Source organism: Bubalus kerabau, chromosome 15 (assembly GCF_029407905.1).
Source record: "Bubalus kerabau isolate K-KA32 ecotype Philippines breed swamp buffalo chromosome 15, PCC_UOA_SB_1v2, whole genome shotgun sequence".
NCBI classification, from domain to species: Eukaryota; Metazoa; Chordata; class Mammalia; order Artiodactyla; family Bovidae; genus Bubalus; species Bubalus kerabau.
The window spans coordinates 77867161-77889967 of NC_073638.1; the positions used below are offsets into that span (position 1 = coordinate 77867161).

The following is a 22807-nucleotide window of genomic DNA, read 5'->3' on the forward strand; positions in this document are numbered from 1 at the left end:
AGCGTGGGAATGTAGCGCGACCTCGCCTTGCAGAAAGGGTTTGAAGACCTCGTCTTGGTAAAGAGACCCCTGAGCGTGGATTTTGCCTCTGCTCACGGAGACCCCCGTACCAAGGTGGCTCTTGTATTCGGCTGGACCGTGGCCGGGAGAGCGAGCGCCCCCTCGGGCCTGGGGGTGCTGCCGGGCTTGACCTAGAGCCAGAGCCGGTGCCGAATTGAGGCGAGGGGTGGCCCAGGGCGGCTGTCTCCACACGCCTTACTCAGGGTGGAATTTGAGCCTTGGCCCGGGCTCTTACTCCCTGAAAGAAGGCTTGTTCGGGGTGTAGGACACAGGGTGTACCAGCCCTTTGGACTTCCCGTGTGCCTGAGGTTGGTCCCAGTCTAGCCTACTGTTCATTTCCTGAGCAGAGCTTAAGGTGCTCTCTCACTTCCCCTTCCAGTCCTTTTCCTTCTCCTCCCACCCGTCCACTTCCAAGTTTTAGATGATTAGAATCAAGATGCCGTGCCTCTTCTCAAAGGGGTTGGGTTGCACAGGATGGTCAGGCTGCAAAACCAAAGCAGTGAATTCTCAGGGGAGACGTTTCAGACCAGTGGGGACATATTATAGGGGTAAGGGAAAAGAGAATATCATACAGTAGGAGTAGATGGGCTTTCCACAGATTCAGACAGAGGCCCGCTTGGCACTCATTGCTAGGATATAGATGCAGCCAGTCTGGCTTCAGATCTTTGTGCCTCTGAACTTGGGGAGGGACTCACTGCTCCAGGAAGTCAGGTCAAAGGCCATTGAGATGCTTTGATTCAGATCTGCCCCCTAGTAGCCAATTACCTCAGATCATTGGAGAAATAAAACCTGATCAGAACATGTGGAAGAAAGCAGAGTCATTATTTTGCCCCAGGACTCCAGATTGAATTATTTACATATATTTCAGGATCTAAACTTTGCTTCCAGAATTGTTATGGAAGAGTGAATAGAAATTGAGATCTGAAGGCTGGGTAGTCAAAAAGTTCTTAGCCTTATAATTAGTCACAAGCCCCTTTATGAATTAGATGAAAATTTAGTCTTCTCTCCTCCAGAAAAATGTCCACACACAAATAGAATTTTGCACACAATCCCAAGAAGTTCATGAAGACCATTAATAAGCTTCATAAATCAGCATCTCTGAATCCTTGATGTAACCTAGTCCCCTTTTCTTCACAGATAAGAAAATAAATCCTAAGAGGAAGTGACTTGTCCAAGGTCACACAATTTAGGAGACTGGATTAAAACTCAGGTTTTCTGATTTCTATTCAAATTTTCCTTATAATGGGCTATTTCTTACAGGCTACTCAAACTGCATTGTTTAACTATATTCAGTGGCCCCCAAATATTTTCAATAAAGAGATTTCTAGCAAAGGAAACCTTTTCACGTGGGTGGGGTTGAGTGGGACATGGTTAATTGGCAAAATTCTGCATATTAATGGGAGTTGTTGAATATTTCATTTTAATATGCCCCTTACTCTCCTTGCAAAGTAACCAGACTGTTGTGATATCAGAGTGTAAATCCCAGGCTTACTAAATTTTGGCACGTAGAACAAAAATCCCTTAAATTCATCTTTTGCTTTTCTTCCCACTTGCTCAAATATTTCTGTTTTCTTTGTGCCTACAAATATCCAATGTAGGAAGTATTGATGGAGAAGATATTATTTCAGTTTTGATGGTGAGAAATAAACCCGGAAGGGTGAGGATTGCATCACAGTGCATGTTAGAGCCGAGAGCGGAGCCCTGGCTTCTGGACCCCCAGCTTCCGCCTGTTTTCCACCAGATGGTTCTGTGGTTCCCACATCTTGGTTCTTAGCTACAGCTGCTAAAAGAATAGATGTGTAGATGGATACATGGGCCTCAGTTCAGTTCAGTTCAGTCACTCAAGTCGTGTCCGACTCTTTGGGACCCCAGGATTTGCAGCCCGCCAGGCCTCCCTGTCCATCACCAACTCCCGGAATCCACCCAAACTCATGTGCATCAAGTCGGTGATGCCATCCAGCCATCTTATCCTCTGTCATCCCCTTCCTACCTCAGGCCAAATAAATCAGAATCTCTGAAAAGGAGGCCAGGTTTGGGAACCGCTGTTCTACCCTTTGTTGGCAGAAGTGAACCTAAACCCGTGTGAGTTCATTGTTTTTCCCAGTTGGGAAGGTAGTTTTGTGTAATGGAGTGAGGTGGAAATTTTGTTTGAGTTTGAGCTTTTGAGTCAGCTACACTTGGGTTCAAATCTGAGATTTCCCCTCCTGCTAGTAACTACCTCTTGGGGTTTTATATATAAGGAGAAATAAAATAATACATGCAAAGATAAATGTATGTCGTAGGGCCTAATAAATGTTACTTTTCTTTTTTTCCTTTCTGCCATCTGTATCATCTCTGAACTCACCGACCTGGAATTCCTGGGTTCTTCCCTGTCCTGTGACTGGGGGGTTGAGAAGAAGTTAACTTGGTTGGCCTGAAAGATGACCACCCCCCCTCCGACTCCCCACACTTTGCAGCCTTCCAGAATAGTGAGGGAGGCAGCAGGAAGCACTTGCCCCCCTCCTCCATACCGCCGTGGCCTGCTTCAGGGGAGCGCTTTGAGGGGAGTTAACTAGTGTGCATGTGACCACGGGCTGGGGGATGTGCCTGTCTTGGCTTCAGATTCCCTCTGCAGGTTGTGGGGAGCCTGGAAGATCTTAAATGGAGCTCCCAGGCAGGATGCCTCCTCTCGGGGTGGAGGAAGCACACAGGAAAGCCCCCTTGGGAAGGGGAGGCCTTGCACCCGACACCTCCTGGAGACTGGTAGGTAGGTTTGGGGGTCTGGCAAAGTGAGAAGTGATGCCCGCTGCAGATAACTGACTGCTGGCCCTGGCTTGGGGAACACGTCCCAGTCCTTAGTCTCCAGGACCCCCGTGGAGAGACCACCAACGGGTTTTGGTCTTTGCGCATTTTGCTCTCCCCTCATGCGGGGGAGGCTCCTGTACCTCTGTAACCTGAAGGGGTAACTCAGGCAGTCACGCTTCCTCCTCCTCTGAGACGAGGCTGAGGCTGACTCCCTGACGTGGGAGAGATGGCGCCCTAAGCTGCTTGTTCAGCAGCCGGCTCCGGCCGGGCTCAGAGGGTGACAGAGGCAGCTCGTGTGTGGTCCTTGGTCCTGGCCTGTGGGGAGATGCGGGCGTGAGGCGAGGAGTTGAGGATCTGGAGTGAACGAGGGTCTTCTCCCGACTCCCAGAAGAAAGGTCATCAGACCCCCGACCAGAGTTTCACCCGAGTGCCCATCACCAGGTGTCTCAGTGGCACCGCTGACCCTCCCTGTCCACTGGAGGAGGAGGGAGCCGGGAGAGGGTGTGCGTGCTTAAGACGGAACCATTTCAGTTGCCCAAGAGCCAGAGTCCCTGGTTTTTTACTTTCCCAGGACAGCTGGGCCTTGTGCTCATGACTCAGAGATGCCCAGCCCAGGGTGCTGGCCTTGTGAGGGGATGACCTTGTGATGAGAGGGAACAAGAGCAAAAGCTGGAGGCAGAACTTTGAGATGGGGGGGTGTCAGAGGGGCTTTTCTGAAATGTGAAAATGAATGCATGGGCAGATTTTGCAACACCGCCCAGCCTGCTGTCTTCTCAAGTTTTGGTCCCCAACCTCCACCCGTTCCCCCTGTCCCACCCTGAGCTTCCTCCCATCTTTCACCAAGCTCCTTTCTGTTTCTGCTTGCCCGGTGCCTCTCCCACCCAGTTCTCCCCACCCCATGTCCACTCTTGCCCTGCTCCCTCTCCTCTTCCCTGGTGCCCTGTTCATCTCCGTGTCTGTCCCTCTGGCTGCCCGCCCTGGCCTCCTGTCCTCTGCTTTAATGTGGGACCCATGGGAACTGGAGTTCACAGCAAAACAGGAAGAGCCTGTGAGCAGGAAACTGGGAGTGGGGCGGGGTGGGGGGGGACAACCAGCAGTAACCTCAGCCCCTTGCTTCCCACATCTGCACTGAAGCATTCCCAGGGCCCCCTGCCTCTTCCACTGCAGCAGCCTGGCCCCCCCACTTCGCCCATCTCAGTGCTTCACTGGTCCAGCAGACCTGAGACACACTGAGACGAGCATCCTGGACTCTGACGCAGAAAGAGGACGGGGACTCGAGTGAGGACATCTGGATTCCGATCCCAGCTCAGCCACTGACTGTGTGTGGTCCCGGAAAAGGCTCCGCCCTGAGCTCAGTGTTCTCCGAGAAAAAACGGAGCTCAGAATTACTGTACCCTCCCTCCCTCCTGGGACGGCTCCAAGGACCAGAAGAGATAGTGAGGGGGATGTATATGGAAATAACCACTGGAAGGTTAATAGTGTTCCGAGCCAAGGTGATGGGAAGACCCATTGCTGAAGGAATTGGGAGGTTGATTACTGCTACCATCTCTAGTACTCTTACTAGGTGCGATACATGTGATATATTGTTTAATTGCCATGACAACCTTCTGTGGTAAAAACCATTATTATTATCCCTGTTATAAAGATAGGGAAACAGAGGTTCAGAGACATTAAGTAACAGTTAATCAAGTGCTATGTGTTGTGGTTAGTTGCTCAGGCGTGTCTGACTCTGTGACCCCATGGACTATAGCCTGCCAGACTCCTCTGCCCATGGGATTCTCCAGGCAAGAATACTGGAGTGGGCTGCCATGCCCTCCTCCAGGGGATCTTCCCCGCCCAGGGATCAAACCCAGGTCTCCTGCATCACAGGCGGATTCTTTACAGCCTGAGCCAGCAGGGAAGCCCACTTAATCAAGATCACATAGCAAATAAGATGCTGAGGCAAGGCCCAAATTTGAATCCAAAACCTGAGCTCAGAGCCTCTGCACTGAAGCAGTGTTGTGATGAAACTGACTCGAGGTAACAAGTATAGAAGAGGATCATGCTGTTTTCCTTGTTTACTTATTCATTCAACAAACGGGACCACAGTACCTACTCTTGTTTCTTACTCTATGTCAGGTTCTGTTTCAGGGGAGGTAAAATCAATAAAATGAGGTGTCCACCTTCAGCGTAGACCTCGGTGTTCCAGGCAGCAAGGCAGGAAGGCAGGGATATGGTCTCAGGAGCAGCAGGACAGGGCCTGCCTTCACTTGTGATGGAACCCTTCCTATACACACCCTCTCAGGTCCTCCGGGCTGGTACCCAGATCTACAGCCTCCCATCCCAGACCATCCAGTGCTGAAGCGACTTCTTTCCACCCCAGCCCCGCCCCAACCTCTTCCCCTCGCGGAGGGCCCCCACACCCCCCGCAGGGCACCCACAGTCTGAAACTCCCTGGAAGGCCCAGCAACCTGCCCGTCTCCACCCCTGGAGTTCTCGCAGCTTGGCCCCGGCCTGGAGATGGTGGGGAGAGCTGCTCGGCCCCTTCCGAGGCAGGGAAGGGAAGGCGGAGGAAGACTGGGAAAGCAGGCTGGGGCTCGGTGTCGCAATTCCGGGCCGGGCCGGGACCTTTGCTCTCCGAGATGTCTCCGGAGGGGAGGGGACGACTCTGGAGGCTGCGGGGAGTGGGGTGGTGGTGGGGGGCTGGTGGTGGTGGGGGGGTGGTGCCTGGGAGGCAGCGGTTTGTGTAAGAGACGCTCCGAGCCGCCAGGGTGAGGAGAGGAAGGGGAGAGCCGCGGGCCGCTCTGCGGGGACATGCGGCCGCCGGGCTCGGGGGGCAGGGGCCGCGGTGGCGCCGGGCCGAGGGGCCGGCCGGCCGGCAGGGGCGGAGTCAGCGCCGGGGGCGGGGGCGAGGAGGCCCGGGCTCCAGTCGGTCGGTACCGGGCTCCCGGCCCCTGTCTTGCTCAGTTTGGGTGCCCCGGCCGCCGCCGAGGCCTGCGGACCGGGGGACTGCAGCATCCTGCTTTCCCAGCAAGGGGGCTCCAGAGACTGCCCCGGCCGGGAAGTCTGGCGGCCCGGGCACCGGTGGGTCTGCGCCTCAGTTCTGCCCTCGGGCTCTGCGTCTGCGTGTCCGGGAGTGGGGGCGGGGGTGCGGGGTGTCTCGGGGCTTTAGAAAGGGGGTCTTTGGGGAGCAGCGAGGGAGGGTGGTAATGGAAGCGCAGCGCTCGCTCTAAGCCCCAGAATAACTTGTCGCGACCAGGGGAGGAGGTCCTCTATGTGAACTGGGGTGACTCCCGGAGGCGAGAATTTTGTCCCGGGAAGTGGCAGGAGGGAGGTTTGTCTTAACTAGCGGTGTTTATCGCGGGTGGCGGGAGTCTGGATCTCAGAACTTGTCCCGGGTTCGGCCCAACGCCTGCGGTCCCCAGTGCAGGAGTAAGGGGAAGGGGCTCTGACAGAAGCCGGGCGGGGGGGCGTCAAATGTTCCCTGACAGCCTGGAGCGGGGCCTGGGGAGAAAAGGTGGCACGGTAGCCAAGACATGAGAGTTTTCGGGTCGGAGAGACCAGAGTTGGGAGTCTACCTCGGCTCTACCGCTGCCTAACTGCGTGGCCATAGGCAATTTTCTTCGTGTCTTGTAACTCCAGATTCCTCATCTGTAAATTGGGTTTAAGAGTGGCCCTGACATCACAGGGATGTTGTGAGGAAGGCATGGCAAGCCTTGGCACAGGCACTAACACATATATGGCAGGTAAACATAAGCTGATATGTGAGGATAGATAAAAGGCAGCATCAGGAGGGGAAGGGACCCAGTTTGGGAAGAGTGTAACCTGGATCCTTCCTGCAGGACAGTCCCTTGGTAATGTCCAGGGCTCCGGGAAGAGATGTCTTTGTGGCTGGAGGCTCCTGTGCCTGATGTTTCTCCTGGTAAGCGTCTTCACTCCAGCCCTCTCCCCTGAGCCTGGGCACCGGCTCCTCTCCTCCTGCGGGAATCAGCCTCCTACATGACCTGCCTTCTGCCCACCCCTGGAGAACAGTTCAGAGCTGCTCTGGGTGTTGCTGACCTCCTTCTGCCCAGGCTGCCTCTGCGCTGGTTCTCGTGCCTGGCCCTTGCAGATAACCTGCCATCCTTCTCAATCCGGGCTTGCTGCTGGGGAGGCTTGGCATGTCCAGAGCTTACCCAGCTTGGCTTTCAAGAGTTCTGTTTGATCTCTGAGATGGACGGACTTCAGCCCCCGCCCAAAGGACAGAGTTTAACGTCCTCATTTAAGGCATTGAGGTGCAGAGGACTACAAGCGGCTCACCCTAGAGCCCACAACAATCCCAGGGTCCCAGAGCCAGAGCCAGCGTTTTGCTGCCCTCTGTGGGTGGAGATAGACTTGCAGTTTCCCAGGAGAATGCGGGGGGACCTGAGGCCCCTTGTGTCTCTCTTTCGGGGTTCAGACTCTGCAGTGGAGCTGTGGGAACCAGATGCACAAGATGCAAGCAGCCAGCCCTTGGGAAGCAGCAAGTGCATCCTCAGGGAGGAATCCAGCACACCGCGGTCCGCAGGGGGCACTTCGAGGATGGGGCTGGAGGCGCCAGAGCCCGCAGCCCTGCTCCCTGGTGTGGAGGCCCCTCCAGAGGCCACAGGTGAGGAGCTCCCAGATTTGGAGGCGGGGGCTCCCTGGATCCGGAATCAGGACTCTTTACCTTATGAGATCAGGGTTAAGTCCAAAGGCTTTGGCGTCAACTAGACGTAAGTGATCTGAGTGTAAATCCTGCATCTGTCTTAGGCTCTTCACTCCAGTATTCTTGCCTGGAAAATCCCATGGACGGACGAGCCTGGTGGGCTACAGTCCATGGGGTCGCAAAGAGTCGGACACGACTGAGCGACTTCACTCACTTTTAGGCTCTTCTGAGCCTCAGTAAAATGGAAATAATAAGAGCATCCATCTCATAGGTTGTTGTAAGGATCAGCGCCTGTAAGGGCTCAGACAGTACCTAGGACAGTGTGGCGTATGAGAGCTACTTTCTTAGAATAGAGAGACTAGTCTTGGTATAATGAAGTGAATGAAGGTCACTGAGTGCTCAGGGCAGTGGCCAACTGGGCACTAAGCCTTCTCCCCAAAGAAGAACATGAAGGCTCTTCCCTGCATCCAGAGCTTCGTCCACAAAAGCGGAAAAAGGGGCCCGCCCCCAAAATGCTGGGGAACGAGCTGTGCAGCGTGTGCGGGGACAAGGCCTCCGGCTTCCACTACAACGTGCTGAGCTGCGAGGGCTGCAAGGGGTTCTTCCGCCGCAGTGTCATCAAAGGGGCACGCTACGTCTGCCACAGCGGGGGCCACTGCCCCATGGACACCTACATGCGCCGCAAGTGCCAGGAGTGCCGCCTTCGCAAGTGCCGCCAGGCGGGCATGCGGGAGGAGTGTGAGTGTCTGGACACCAGAGCTGGGGGCGGTTAGGCTGATGGGGAAGAGGGGACATGTGGCTGCCAGGGTCTGGGGGCAGACAGGCAGCTGAGTCTGCAGGCCTTCCTAAGAGTGGATTAAAGTTTCTTCTTTAGGGACTTCCTTGATGGTTAGGACACTGAGCTTCCACTGCAGGGGGCTTAGGTTCCATCCCTGGTCTGGCAACTAAGATCCCACATGCCACATGGCATTTTTTTTTTTTTTGTATCTTCTTTGTCTTTATCCAACACTCTCTGCTTTTCTGGAGCCTCAAACTATTCCTGTGCCCAATCCCCGTTTCCTGTCTCCCCACTTCTCCCCTCCTCACCCTGTCCCACTCTCTCCTCAGGTGTCTTATCAGAAGAACAGATCCGTCTGAAGAAACTGAAGCGGCAAGAGGAGGAACAGGCTCAGGCCACATCTGCACCCCCGAGGGCTTCCTCACCTCCCCAAGTCCTGCCCCAGCTCAGCCCGGAGCAGCTGGGCATGATTGAGAAGCTGGTGGCTGCCCAGCAGCTGTGTAACAGGCGCTCCTTCTCAGACCAGCTTCGAGTCACGGTACCTGAGAGACTTGGGGAAGAGACGGCTGTGCCCAGAGCCCCAGGTGGCTTCTTGACATCCAGCTCAGGGCGCTTTGTTTCCTTCCTCCTTGCCTTTCCGGGCAGCCTTGGCCAATGGCACCAGATCCCCAGAGCCGGGAGGCCCGTCAGCAGCGCTTTGCTCACTTCACTGAGCTGGCCATCGTCTCCGTGCAGGAGATTGTGGATTTTGCCAAACAGCTGCCAGGCTTCCTGCAGCTCAGCCGGGAGGACCAGATCGCCCTGCTGAAGACGTCTGCGATTGAGGTGGCTGGCGGGGACGGGGGTGAAGGGAGGACCTGAACAGGATGTCTGTGGGAGGAGCCTCCAGCCAGCCCCCTGGAAAGCCATGTCCTCCCCGCTACCCCCAGCCCGGGAAGTAGGGGTGAGGGGCCGTCCTTTCCTCGAAGGTGCCCCGGGCCGAGACCAGCCTGATCACTGTGTGCAGGTGATGCTCCTGGAGACCTCTCGGAGGTACAACCCTGGAAGTGAGAGTATCACCTTCCTCAAGGATTTCAGTTATAACCGGGAAGACTTTGCCAAAGCAGGTGAGGACTGAGCTCACAAACGGGCTGGGCTGGATGGACACATGCATTTTGTCCCATCATGCAGGGGGTCCATAGCGACTGCAGAGCTGCAGGCCCAGGGTTTGAGCAGCTCCAAAGGGAAGGACCCACCTGTTTTTCCAAGACGGAAAGTTGAAATGCTGATAGTTTTCCCTTAACTGCCCCACACCGATTCCTGATCTCTGTTGCATTAGGCCAGTGGTTCTCAGACTGTGCTCCCAGGAACCTGAGGCAGGGTTTCCACAGTGTCACCTTAGAGCAGACATGTCCTTCACCCTAACTTTAGCCAAACAAGAAGCTCCATTTAAATCTGCATTATATGTTGTGCTTATGAATAATATTTTGCTTGAAGAAAAGATTTGCTTGACGAAAAGCTAGGAAAAATACTCGAAAATCTCACTGAGTCCTTTAGTAGTCAATCACGAAAAACCTTTCACAGACGTGCTCTTTAAGGATCATGCAGACTGATTTCCTCCTTTTCAATTGCGCTTTCTGAGGAGCCGTGACATTGGCGTTAGAACACAGCAGACATGCCCAGATGGGGCAGTTTTAGGATAAGAGGGAACACTTCTGTCCCCATCCCATAGCTGGAGTACTTTCTCCAAGAATTAGTTCACAGTGCAGTTCTCTAGCTGATATTTGCTTGCAGGCTAAGCAGCGTTGGTTTCCTCATATTCGGTTGCTGGTGATGTTTGTGCTGTGGGAGAAGGGCTGGAAGGTAGAAGGTGTTTTGGAGGGACCGGACTGAGGCTAAATAAGAGACTGAGTGGTTTAACACCTGAGTCAGTGGCTCTGTAAAATAGGGCTGATGCTGACTCCATTCTCAGGTTTGGAGGATCCTGGTTTCCAGGGCAGAGTTCAGAAAGGTTTCTGGTGACTCAGGCCAGCTCTTGTCTGGTCACAGGCCACCCAGTGAGCTTTCTAGGTAGGCCTCCCTTCACCATAGGGCATAGGAGGGCTGTGTGGGCACCTCTAGCCTTCTATAGTGCCCAGTGTGCTGCTTGAACGTAGAGACACCTAATAGGAGTGATGTAATGACTTTTTCCTGCTTTAGAAGCCCAGCCCTGCCCCCTTTCTCTACCCAACCACGGCCTTCTCCTTCATAACATCCTCCCTTCTGAACCCTTGCCTGTTCTCACGTCTGCACGTATCTTTCGGCACTTACGGACTTGGGCTATCTGAATCTGCATCTATTTATAGATTCATTTATATAAGCGGTTTTCATGTCGTAGTGTTTGTCTTTCATTTCTCATGTTTTCAGTGAGGGGAGCGGTGCTCTTTGGGTAGGTCTCCCTCCCCCTCTACCTCCACTACCACATGCTGCACGTACGGGTGAGCAGCTAGTGACGTGAGCCGACCACAGTGCGGGTGCTCACTCAGCGAGCAGCAGTGGACCCTCACAGGAGGTAAAACTCCAAAACTGGTTCGTCCTCCCAAGGGGCTGTTCAGCACCATCCAAGGCTGGACACCTCACCAAGAAGGGCTTTCTAAACAGAGCTTGTCCATTAAGTGTATCAAGACACACTTGATAAACATCGGGGTGAAAGTACAGGAAGTGACTAATCGAGAAGCCTGGAATGGAAAAGTTAGCAGATGGTTGCTAAAAGACATCTGAGAAAACCTAGGGGATGGGTAGGGTGGAGAGAGTTTGACTGTGTTTGGGAGAAACGTTTGTTAGAACGCTATCCTTTAGAACAAGTCATGATTTATTGAACTTCAGTCTTCTCAGTAAGAAGACTGGTTCTATTTTTTTTTTTAATTTATTCAACAAACACTTATATGGCAGTTATTTTATGTGCCACTCATTATTCTAAGGACCCATTATGAGATAGGTAGTATTATTTCCAGCCTAGAGATAGGAAAACCAAAGCCCAGAGAGCTTAAATAACTTACCCAAGGTCACACAGCCTAGGAAGTGGTAGAGCCAGGACTCAAACCCAGGGAGTCCAACAACAGAGTCCACACCCTCAACACACTGCTGTCTCCCCTGTGATGGAAAATGAAATGTATTGCTACTATTCAAAGTAAGGCCAGTTGCCAGTGAAGAAGTCTTTTTGTAAACAAACATAGAGTTGCCTCTATTTCTAGTAATGTGGGGCCCTGAAGAGTTCTAAGAAGAATTCTAACAGAATTATTATTGTGATTATTTAATTCAGCATGTCCTATATGCTGGGTTCAGTGCAAAGGGGTCTGTATGCTTTACCATTTAACCATCACAATTCTATAAGTTCAGATATGATTCCCACCTCACAGAAGAGACTTAGAGAGGCTAAGAAGCTTATCCAAGGTTACACAGCAGAGCCTGGGGACTTCTGACTGAGTTTCCTGGTATCTTCCTAAATTGAGCTGTGCTGCCCATGTCACGGGACTCACCAGGTGGCTCAGTGGTAAAGAATCCGCTTGCCAGTGCAGGAGACCCAGCTTCAGTCCTGGGGTCAGGAAGATTCCCTGGAGAGGGAAATGGCAGCCCATTCCAATATTTGTGCCAGGGAAATCCCATGGACAGAGGAGCCTGGTGGGCTACAGTCTCTGTGGTTGCAAGAGAGTTAGACATGACTTAGGGATTGAACAACAAAGCCCATGCCACAGTCCCCAGCCTCTCTTCTTCCTCCCAGGGCTGCAGGTGGAGTTCATCAACCCCATCTTCGAGTTTTCCAGAGCCATGAACGAGCTGCAGCTAAATGATGCTGAGTTTGCCTTGCTCATTGCCATCAGCATCTTCTCTGCAGGTGCGGAGGAGGGGCAAGAGGGAAAACCAGCGAGAGACTCAAACCAGAGAGGGCTGCAGGCGTCTTAGGGCAATGATCGTGGGGGTGGAGGCCCTTGCTGTGTTCCTGTGGGATAGGAGAGGTTGGGTGCGGCAGGTCCCTATTTCTGGGGTTGTGATTTGGGGTATGGAAATGAGACCCTGGCCAGACCTGCCACTCAACTCTGTTGGTGACCCGTAGACCGGCCCAACGTGCAGGACCAGCTCCAGGTAGAGAGGCTGCAACACACATATGTGGAGGCCCTGCATGCCTACGTCTCCATCCACCACCCCCATGTGAGTCTCCCCACTGTCCCTCCTCCCCACAGCTCATCCCCAGAAAACCTGCTCTCCCTTCTAGAACCCCTCCCTGACTGCATCCAGCACAGACACTTCTCTGCCTCTCCCGCAACTCCCCTACCCCTGGCCCCTCTTCCCTGGGGAGAGACAAAAGGCCCTACTTGTCCTTCTCCTTTCCTAGGACCGACTGATGTTCCCAAGGATGCTGATGAAACTGGTGAGCCTCCGGACACTGAGCAGCGTCCACTCAGAGCAAGTGTTTGCCCTGCGCCTGCAGGATAAGAAGCTTCCCCCGCTGCTCTCTGAGATCTGGGATGTGCACGAATGACAGTTCCTCCTCCGTGTCTTCTGTTTTCCTGGGCTGGATGACTGAGGCTGGGTGGCTGCCTCCTAGAGGTGGAGCCAGATGAAGGACAAACATTCCTGAGGGCTGGGCAGGGGAGATCCTCACGTGGCATTAAAGGAGAGTCAAAGGGTTGGGAGTTTTGTGGCTGCTGAGTAGTCGGGATATCCACACTGTGCTCCACCTGAACACTGTGTGAACCCTGTCAAATGGATGAACCTGGGGGCCCCTTTGCACTAGGCTCTCCAGGCGCTGCCCATACTGCTTCTACCACTTCCTGTTTTTCCCCACAGGGCCCCCAGAGAAATTCTGCACTGTCCCTCCGCTTGGCTGTAAGTGCCTCGGGGCTGCCACACTCTCAAGAGGTCTGGCACTGTTTGTATCAGTTCCGTTCAGTTCAGTCGCTCAGTCATGTCTGACTCTTTGCGAGCCCACAACTGCAGCACCCCAGGCCTCCCTGTCCATCCCCAACTCCCGGAGTTCACTCAGACTCATGTCCATTGAGTCGGTGATGCCATCCAACCATCTCATCCTCTGTCGTCCCCTTCTCCCTCCTTCAATCTTTCCCAGAATCGGTCTTTTCAAATGAGTCAGGTCTTCGCATCAGGTGGCCAAAGTATTGGAGTTTCAGCTTCAGCATCAGTCCTTCCAATGAATATTCAGGGCTGATTTCCTTTAGGATGTTTGTAGAGGAAGACCAAACTGAATTCAGAAGGAGAAAAACCGATTTCTGGATTGGGGGGTGGGAGTTGGGGCCCGACCACCGGAGGCGGGAAGCTAGTGTGTCCTTGAGGGTCCGCTTCCAGACTCAAGAGGAGGGAGGCAGGTCACAAAGTGACAGCCTCGGCCGTGAGAGGGGACCTCCTTTTACCAGTCCCATTGCGCCGTAAGGGGCCAATGAGGTGCTGAGGCTGGGAGGCCTGCTTCCCCTTCAGGGATCCCGGTGGGATCGCGCGTTGTCTTTCTCTGGAGAGGGGTGTTGGATTTATTTTTCAGAACCAACGCCTCAGTCGCGCACCTGTATTAGCGCGTGCAGGTCCAATGCCTCGATTTTCCTGAAAATCAAAGGACAATAAGTCCTTCCTCTTGGCCCGCAGGCCCTGTGGGACTGGGGTGGGGGTGGGGGGTGGGGAATGTCCTCTGAAGCCAAGGGGAGGCTGCCGCGTCTCGGGTTGAGCCTCTCAGAAGGGCTGGACTGCATTTCCCAGCGGGCCCCGCGGCGCCGCCCACGCCCCCTTCCTTGGAGCGCACCGGGCGTAGGTGATAACGCGGCCGCGCCTTCCGGCCTCAAGCCGCCCGGCCCCGCCCCCCCTCCGCCGTCCCGAGTTGGTAGGCTCCGCCGCCTCGGCCGCTGGCTTCCCTGCACGGGCGGCTGGGCGCTTCCAAACCGCGAGCGGGGGGTGGAGAGGGAAGTGAAGTGAAGGGGACGGCGAGAAAGTCTGAGAGCAGCTTATTTTGAGAAGTCGCTTCCAGGGTGAACGTACCATCATTGAAATGGGCTCTATTACCGTGTCGAACTGAAATGTTTGCGCAACCCACACCCACAGCAGCGTTCCCGTGGGCCCTCCCCTTGGCACGTACGCGCCCCATCGCGCTCCTACTCCCTCACGCCTAGGTGTGTGCGTAAACGCCCTTCTCCCGAGACCGGCTCCGCCCTTCGGCGCTCGGCTTGGTGCAGCCCTGTCCCCCCCCACCCCCGGGGGTGAATGGTACGGCCCCCGGCCCCTCAGCCTCCCCTTCCTTCACCTAGTTGGAGAGGTGCGCGCCCCCCCTGGTGCAGACGCGGAACTGGCTTGCGCTCCGAGCGGCGCCGGGGCCGGGGAGCCACTGACGCCCGGCTTGCCCGGGGACGTCCAGCCGAGCCCGGCCGGTCCCCCTAGGCCCGGGAGGTAGGAAGGTCCGGACCACTGGGGGCCCTAGGAAGGTGTTGGGAATTGGGTTCCCCGAGGGGAAGCGGATCCTGGGAGGGAACAGGAGCTCCAGGGGGAAGGGGTCTCTAAGGAGGCCCCAGAGGCGTGTGAGAGGGTATGGGGGTCTCGAGAGGCAGAGCAGGGGTCGGTAAGGAATAGGGGCGGTGGGGCTGGAGGAGGGGGCGTCCGGGCCGCTGAGGGGGTTCGGGCTGCGAGCCTGGGCGCAGCTTGCGGCTGCAGGGCTGGGTTCCTACGGGGCGGGCTGGCGGCCCTGGTTCCGGGGCGGGGGCGGGGGGAGAACTGTCCAGCAGGTGAGGGGGCGGGCAGAGCTGTCCAGCCCGGGGGCCCGAGCCGTGCTAAGCACATGGCGAGCCTGTGTGTGTCTGTGTGTGTGTTTCTGTGCGCGTGTGTGTATGTGTGTGCGCGCACGCGCGCGGCTTATCTTTGGTTAGGTTTTGAAGAAGGACATTTGGTTCTTCAAAAATATATATATATATATTTTTTAATTCGGTGTTTCAAAATTGGCTTGTTGGTGAGTGGAGACGCCGTTGTTCATCTTTACTGCAACAGCTTCCCTGCTCGTCCTCGTGCACCTCTAAATTCGCCCTCCTATTCCTGTCCTCCCCTCTTCCCCATCCCTGCCTAGCGCCTGCCTCCTTGCTCTCATTCTTCCCCAAGCTGGACCAGTCTGTGCTGATGCGCTTGCAAGGTCACTGCCTGGGGAGGAGGGGGAGGGGAGAGAGCCTCCTGTCGTTGCTCACGTCAGCGAAGATGTCATATCACTCTCTGGTTCCTGTGGCTTTACTATTAACATCCTGCCCCAAACGGGGGACAGATCCAAGGAGCTGGTCCGTGTGACCGTTTGTAAGCTGAAAAGACACAGATAATTTCAAGCTCTGTGGATGCAGTGGATGGTAACTGTGTAGAACTTCAGCAGGTAGGTTTGTGTTTGGAGCTTGATGCCTTTGGAATATAGGGGCTAATAATGATGGGTTCTACGTTTTGTAAATGTGGTTGAGGCTAGAGGCCGAGTGGGTGGATGTGAAGACAGAGTGTTGAGTTATAGGTCGTGTTAGAGGATCCAGAGTCTTTGTGAGGAGGGGAGAAGGGAGCGAATGGGTAGGAAAGCCTTAGTTATCTCTGCAGTCTGAATAACTGAAGGCAGTGGCTGTTGATGAGATATGAGCCGAGGCTAAAAACCCATCCTGTCGCTAGTGGCCAGAATGGTCACGGCGTCTCTGGGTCCTTGTGGCTTTGGAGGGAGATGAACACTGTAGAGCATGATAATGATTTCAGTTTTATCAAGTGATTTTCAGTTCAGAGGGGGCTGGGATCCCACCAAGGATAGAGGTCCGATGCCTAGTATATCAGTAGAAGATGCTTCAGGTGTGATCTTCTAGATTTTTGGTTGTAAAGGGCTCCTGGTTTTCAGTGTAAACATAGATTTAAAGGCTCAGGCTTGAGCCCTGGTCCTGCGAGTTCTGTTTTATTTTAAGGTGCTTTGGCTCTCACTAGGCATTTTCCACATGATTCTTTTTTTTTTTTTTTTGGAGCAAACATTTTTATTGAAGTGTGGTTGACAGTACACTGTTATGTTAGTTTCAGATGTACAACAGTGATCTGACGTTTAAATACATCATAAAATGACCACCACAAACACGTAATTGTTTAGAGAATGAGTTATGTTTTTACCCATCTTCCCATTTCATTTCTGTGTTCCCCTCCCCTTCTCATTCCGCTTGGGAGGAGCTCTGTTAACAGTGCTCTGCATTCTGCAGTATGCTCATGATTCCATAGCAGTGGGGAGACCCAGAGGGCTCTTGCGGTGGCAGTGATGCCTAGAAATGAGTATACGGCAAGCTTGGGAACGTGGTTGTGGTTGTATAGAAGGGAGGTAATCTCTTAACAAAATCCAGAATTAGGACCAAGTGCAAACTAAAGGCACATGAGGGAGGAGATAACCTGATAATCAGTAGATGCTGTCAGTGGAAGAGGCTTCTCTAGATTCAAGGAGAATGAATGGTTATGGGCACCGGGCAGCTCTGGGGTAGCAGCTGCTAGCACTGTGCGGTCACCACGCAGGGGAGGGGCGGCAGCTCTGCTATAAATAGTGCTGGAGCCAGAGTTGCTATGGAGACAAAACTGAATCCTATTACCTGCAGGCCCTCTATGGGGAGCAAGGGAAAGGAGGGAGAAGTATTTTGAGGATTGGAGAGGTGCTGTAAATAGTTTTTAAAAATGGTTAAGTAGGAGAGAAAAAAAGATATAACTTCTCATCTAGATCAGGTAGAGCCTTAAGCCTACAGGGAGTATTTGCATTGTACATGCAGCAGCAAAGAAGGGAGTGGTGTGTAAGAGTGTGTGTAGTGCAGTGGGGTTCTGTGTGTGCAGTGAACAAGGTCCTAGTGTGGCCATGTGTTGGGCACAGAGGTGCAATGCTGGAAGTGCTGAAAGTGGCCTTGGCATGAAGTGAAACATTTTGTTTAGGGAAGTATATGGAAATTGAACAGGAAATAAATTGCAGTTAAGACATGGAGTGAGTAAGTGCTCAGTCGCTCAGTCGTGTCTGACTCTCTGCGACCCCAAGGATAGTAGCCCACCAGGCTCCTCTGTCCATGGGATTCTCCAGGCAAGAATGCTGGAGTGGGTTGCCATTTCCTTCTCCACGGCAAGACATGGAAGCTTTCCCTAATTTTGGACTGTGGTTTAGAAATTTCCCTGAGCACCTCTCCCTCTCTTCACAGAAATCCTGTTGTTTCTGCCTTTAGATTCTTTATCTCTAAGATCCAGAAGGACAGGGCCTCATCCGTGTGTATTGTATCACTGATTCAAATCCTGGAACCAGAGTAGAGGCAGAAGACTATGATTCAGCACCAAGGGCAGAGCTAGTATCTGTAGCCTCTTGGCCCCTTTCTTGCTTAAAGAGGGAAGAAAAATGGAATGGAGGCAGCAGCCGGGGCAAAGAGAGCCCTCGTTTGAGATCACATGGGGTAGAGTAGCCGTCTTTTGTTGTTGTCTGAGTGCAATTAAGTATAGTCTATAGGGTGGTTTCACATCAAGCTGAACGCAGAATGTTGGAACAGAATAATTAGGTTTCCACCTAGAGCTAGGAGTGCAGATTAGTTCTGATTACAGAGTCTGGTTTGATCCTGATGTATCCTGCAGCAATCCTGAAAGTGACTTAATTTTTGTTATTATGATAATTGAGTCCAGATTGGAGTGACCAGGCCTCTTTTTCAGAAACAGCCCCAGAAGTGAGGCTGGAAACGCCCTGGTTTGTAGGGATGGGAGGTGAGCCATTATTTATCCTACTTCTTGACATGTGACTCTGTGAGCTCATAAGCTGGGACAGAGCTCTAGACTGGGAAAAGTGTCATGTTCTCCTATCTTTAGTAGTAAAATGGAAGATTTTCTGACCTGGGTTGACATGGAGAGGAAAGAGTCCCTCAGGTGAAGCAGTGGATCTTATCAGTACTTTTTTTCCTATTAGACTTGGCTTTTCAGATAACATCAGAATTCGTCCTGCAAACGTTGACTCCACGCCTGGTGCCTTGAAGTTTCTCTGAGATGAACTGATGAATTGGAGCCATGGTGCAAAAGAAGAAGTCCTGTCCTCGGTTACTTGACTACCTGGTGATCGTAGGGGCCAGGTAACCAGGAAATGACTGATTTTGTCCAGTCATCTGGGGTAGCCACAAAATCTGTAAGGAATCCCCTTCCCTACTCCCACATTGCTTTGCATATCTCATTCTTCCGTTATTTGACCCTGATGGGAACTTTGCTGCCAGTTGGAAAAACAGAACAGGCGGATCGAGGCTACTGGCCTGGAGGAAGAGAAAGAGCAAACCTCTGCTCTTAAATAGCATCTTTGTGATTTTGAGCAAATACACTCTTATCTACTTCAGCTTCCTTATTTTGGAAAAAAGGAAAAGTACGTTGTGCTCCTTTTCTGTCTACCCATGCTCCTTGGGGAATTCATTAGCTAACTCACCTTGAAAGATGCTAGTCATCTTACAGTGTAGTGATAATTTTACTGTCGCCATTTGCCTTTCATTTTAGGATAGGCATCTTCATGGCAACGCAGACCTCAACGTGGCATGCTTTCCCAGGTCCTGCAGCTAGGTTACCTTACGCAAAGAGCATTTATTTTTCCACTGTGGTTAAATTATTATTATTATTATTTTCCTTTACTGTGGTTAAAACCCAAAAGAGCATGCTGTCCCTTCAGGCTGCTGACCTTGTCTGTATGTTCTCCAGGCACCCGAGCAGTGACAGTGTGGCCCAGACTCCGGAACTGCTACGGCGGTACCCGCTAGAGGACCACGCGGAGTTTCCCCTGCCCCCGGATGTCGTGTTTTTCTGCCAGCCGGAGGGCTGCCTGAGCGTGCGGCAGCGGCGCATGACCCTGCGGGATGACACCTCTTTTGTCTTCACCCTCACGGACAAGGACACTGGCGTCACCCGATATGGCATCTGCGTCAACTTCTACCGCTCCTTCCAAAAGCGCGTGCCTAAGGAAAAGGGGGAGGCCGGGCCAGGGTCCCGGGGGAAGGAAGGGCCCCGAGCCCCCTGCGTCTCGGAGGAGGTGGGTCCCAAGACCTCGGAGAGCGGCCCAGCCCTGCAGCCGCCCAGTGCCGACTCCACCCCGGATGTGAGCCAGTCTCCGCGGGCCAGACGCCGGGCCAAGGCGGGGAGCCGGTCTCGCAACAGCACGCTGACGTCCCTGTGCGTGCTCAGCCACTACCCCTTCTTCTCCACCTTCCGCGAGTGTCTGTACACCCTCAAGCGTCTGGTGGACTGCTGCAGCGAGCGCCTGCTGGGCAAGAAACTGGGCCTCCCTCGAGGCATACAGAGGTATGGTTCGCTGCCGCTGCTCGAAACAGGGGAGGCATCTGGAGTTGAGGTGTAGTTGGATGGTGAGGGGCGTAGGGATTTCCCTCTAAAGCCTGAGGTCCCTCAGACCTCCTTAAACGCTTAACGTTAATCCATGGAAGTGAAAGACTGCTGCAGAGTTAGACCTCCTTCCATGATCGTGCTTGGAGTGATGCTGAGGAGTTGGGTGTTTCAGGATGGGCAGGACTTGAAGTCCTTGCTGCGTGTACGTTTTTGCACTTGTCATCACCCTTGTGTGCATCCTGTGGTCCTGGCTGAGCCCATAGAGAAGTCTTCTCCGTTGCCGTCATTAGACGCTGTGTGGTTACGCGGGGCTGCCGTGAGGTGTCAGCTCCCACTGCTTATGTGTCTGCTCCTCAGGGACACCGTGTGGCGCATCTTTACTGGATCGTTGTTAGTGGAGGAGAAGTCAAGCGCCCTGCTGCACGACCTACGGGAGATTGAGGCCTGGATCTACCGGTTGCTGCGCTCCCCAGTACCTGTCTCGGGGCAGAAGCGAGTGGACATTGAGGTCCTGCCCCAGGAACTCCAGCAGGCTCTGACCTTTGCTCTCCCAGACCCCTCTCGATTCACCCTAGTGGACTTCCCGCTGCACCTCCCCCTGGAGCTTCTGGGTGTGGACGCCTGTCTACAGGTGCTCACCTGCATCCTGTTAGAGCACAAGGTGAGAGGGCAGCGTTCTAGGCCGTTCTAGGGGAAGGGCTTCGAAGTGTGACGGAGGCTAGACCATCAAAGATGAGGATTAGGGACCACATCTTTTTCATCATCTATCTCCAAGAGATAACGTGATACCAGGTATACAGTAGGTTCTCAGCGGGTGAGGGTCGAATTACGGTACCAGCATCACGTGGGTTAGGGGGCCCAGTGCAGGAGCCATGGATTTGATCCCTGGGTCGGGAAGATCCCCTGGAGTAGGAAACGGCAACTCACTCCAGTATTCTGGCCTGGGAAATCCCATGGACAGAGGCGCCTTGGTGGGCTACAGTCCATAGGGTTGCAATGAGATTGACTTGACTGAGCAACTGAGCATCGTGTGGGATATATTCAGAGAGCTTGACACTCAGCTGAATGATCCTCAACTGTACCAGCCTAATTCTCTGGAAATCTCAGTAATTCTGTACTGACGAGTGACCCTGGGATTTGGGGAACAAGAACTAAGAAGGTAAAGGAATGGCTCAAGGGAGGATTTGGGCAGTGCTTACACTGGGAGGTGACAGGCAGGGCGGGGTGTAGGGCAGTGATAAGTGTGGAAACTAAGGTCCCAGGGCCGTGGCCTTGGTGAAAAGAGATTAAACTGTAGTGTCAGAGGCTCTTTTCACTTCAGCCTTACTGATTCTGTCGAGAAATCCCTCTGGTACGGTTTGCGGCAGGTTGTGCTCCAGTCCCGAGACTACAATGCACTCTCCATGTCCGTGATGGCCTTTGTGGCGATGATCTACCCCTTGGAGTATATGTTTCCTGTTATCCCACTGCTGCCCACCTGCATGGCGTCGGCAGAACAGGTGAGTCTTAAGGCGTCTTCTGGCTTTGTCACCTCTGTTCTGACACTGTCCAGGTGAAGGCTCCATGCCCAAAGAAGTTGTAAATCAGTCCTGGTCCTGAATTCCTTGTCATAACTTATTTGTCCACAAAATGTGAACTGATCTGGTGGGAAAACTTAGGCCATTTAGGCTTTTTTTTTAAACTTCATGTTTTGTATTGGGGTATAGCTGATTAACAGTGTTATGATAATTTCAGGTGAACAGCGAAGGGACTCAGCCATACATATACGTGGATCCATTATTTATAGTTTTTACTTATCACAATTAATGTCAGGGATTATAGGCTACTGGCTACCTTGCTGCAGGTAGTACATAACATGTGTAATATATACTATTACTTCTCTAAGATCTGAAGCATTCTGAACTTTGGAACACATCTGCCTTCAAGGGTTTTGGAAAAGGGATTGTGGACCTATGTTTTCCTCCCCTGGAAAAATCTTGACCTGATAAGTGATCACAGTAGATTGTGGTTTTGTTCTCTGTCTTTTGCACAGCTGCTCTTGGCTCCAACACCATACATCATTGGGGTCCCTGCCAGCTTCTTCCTCTACAAACTGGACTTCAAAATGCCTGATGACGTGTGGCTAGTAGATCTGGACAGCAATAGGGTGAGGCCCCTTGTCTGAGGCTCCGTGGGGCCTAGAATAGGAGTGTGTTCTGTTTTTCTAGATTACTGCCTGGAAGGTCCTAAATTTGTGGGTGATTGCTACTGTGAAACTCACTGAAACAAAATTTTTTGAAAAAAAATGCTGCTTTTACTTTATTGTCTTGATAGGCCCTTGGTTAGCACCCAGAGAATTATAAGGTTTAGTTTTTCTCGAGTTAAGTGTTTCCCCGCATCTTCCAAGAGCAGCAGAGCAGTTATGGTTGCAGAATTATTACCTACGGCGTAGGTCATTTACTGGTTTTCTGGGAGTGTAGTTTCTAGTAAGAAACTGCCTTTCAGTGCAGATTTTAAAAAAGTATATTACTAACATTCTGTAATGTGAATACATTCAAGCTTCGGTAGGTAGCCCTTATATGTGTTTGCCATAAAACTTTAGAGAGTAAAAATAAAAGTACAAAGAACAAAACAAAAAGCATGATCCTGGTACTGCCCTGGTGGTCCAGTGGCTAAGAGTCCATGCTCCCTCTGCAGGGGGCCCAGGTTCGATCCCTGGTCAGGGAACTAGAACTAAGAGTTTGCGTGCTGCAACTAAAGGATCCTGCATGTTGCAACTGAAGAACGCATATGCCGTCATGGAGATGGAAGGTCCCCAGTGCCCTGGCCAAGACCTCGCACAATCCCATGAGCCTGTGGGCTAGGGAGAGTCACCAAGAACATTTAGGTATACTGTTTCCCTTCAGGTGTGTATATCTGTCATATACATGCATATATATATATATATATATTTATGTACATGCATATATAATGTATGTGTTTGCATGTATATAACAGTATTGTATATATGTAAGGAGCTTCCCTGGTGGCTCAGATGGTAAAGAATCCGCCTGCCAAGCAGGAGATGCAGGTTTGCTCCCTGGGTCAGGAAGATCCCCTGGAGAAGGAAATGGCAACCCACTCCAGTATTCTTGCTTGAAAAATCCCGTGGACCGGAGCCCGCCAGGCTCCTCCGTCCATGGGATTTTTCAAGCAAGAATACTGCTCCCTGGGTCAGGAAGATCCCCTGGAGAAGGAAATGG

The 22807-nt window shown here is 52.8% G+C and overlaps 2 protein-coding genes and 1 long non-coding RNA gene across 27 annotated transcripts in view; 2 read left to right on the forward strand and 1 right to left on the reverse strand.

The window, feature by feature from the left end:
* The first annotated feature begins 5707 nt into the window (after positions 1-5707).
* On the forward strand, positions 5708-12914 carry NR1H3 (nuclear receptor subfamily 1 group H member 3). 4 transcript variants are annotated; one of them, XM_055547072.1, is made up of 10 exons: positions 5709-5907; positions 6666-6745; positions 7262-7450; positions 7961-8227; positions 8597-8805; positions 8913-9092; positions 9274-9373; positions 12007-12120; positions 12340-12368; positions 12619-12914. In XM_055547072.1, exons 2-10 carry the CDS (start codon positions 6703-6705, stop codon positions 12763-12765), a joined length of 1278 nt encoding a protein of 425 aa, XP_055403047.1. In that variant the 5' UTR covers positions 5709-5907; positions 6666-6702; the 3' UTR covers positions 12766-12914. The 4 variants fall into 4 exon arrangements, with proteins under 4 accessions (XP_055403048.1, XP_055403047.1, XP_055403046.1 ...); XM_055547071.1 differs by having other exon boundaries at positions 5711-5907; positions 12340-12434; XM_055547073.1 differs by lacking the exon at positions 12340-12368 and having other exon boundaries at positions 5708-5907.
* On the reverse strand, positions 9975-11897 carry LOC129627653 (uncharacterized). Its single transcript, XR_008702657.1, has 3 exons — positions 11765-11897; positions 11285-11378; positions 9975-10102 (listed from the first exon to the last, which is right to left on the reverse strand). It is a non-coding gene; the product is annotated as an uncharacterized LOC129627653 (long non-coding RNA).
* Positions 12915-14502: 1588 nt separating the features above from the next.
* The window catches only part of MADD (MAP kinase activating death domain), a 40752-nt gene continuing 32447 nt past the window's right edge, over positions 14503-22807 (forward strand). For all 22 annotated transcript variants that reach the window (XM_055547048.1, XM_055547052.1, XM_055547049.1 and 19 more), the window contains exons 1-6: positions 14503-14669; positions 18181-18340; positions 18948-19544; positions 19944-20247; positions 20954-21085; positions 21619-21732. In XM_055547048.1, the coding sequence (XP_055403023.1) occupies positions 18279-18340; positions 18948-19544; positions 19944-20247; positions 20954-21085; positions 21619-21732 (1209 nt within the window). In that variant the 5' untranslated portion in view covers positions 14503-14669; positions 18181-18278. The remainder of the gene's footprint in view (positions 14670-18180; positions 18341-18947; positions 19545-19943; positions 20248-20953; positions 21086-21618; positions 21733-22807) is intronic.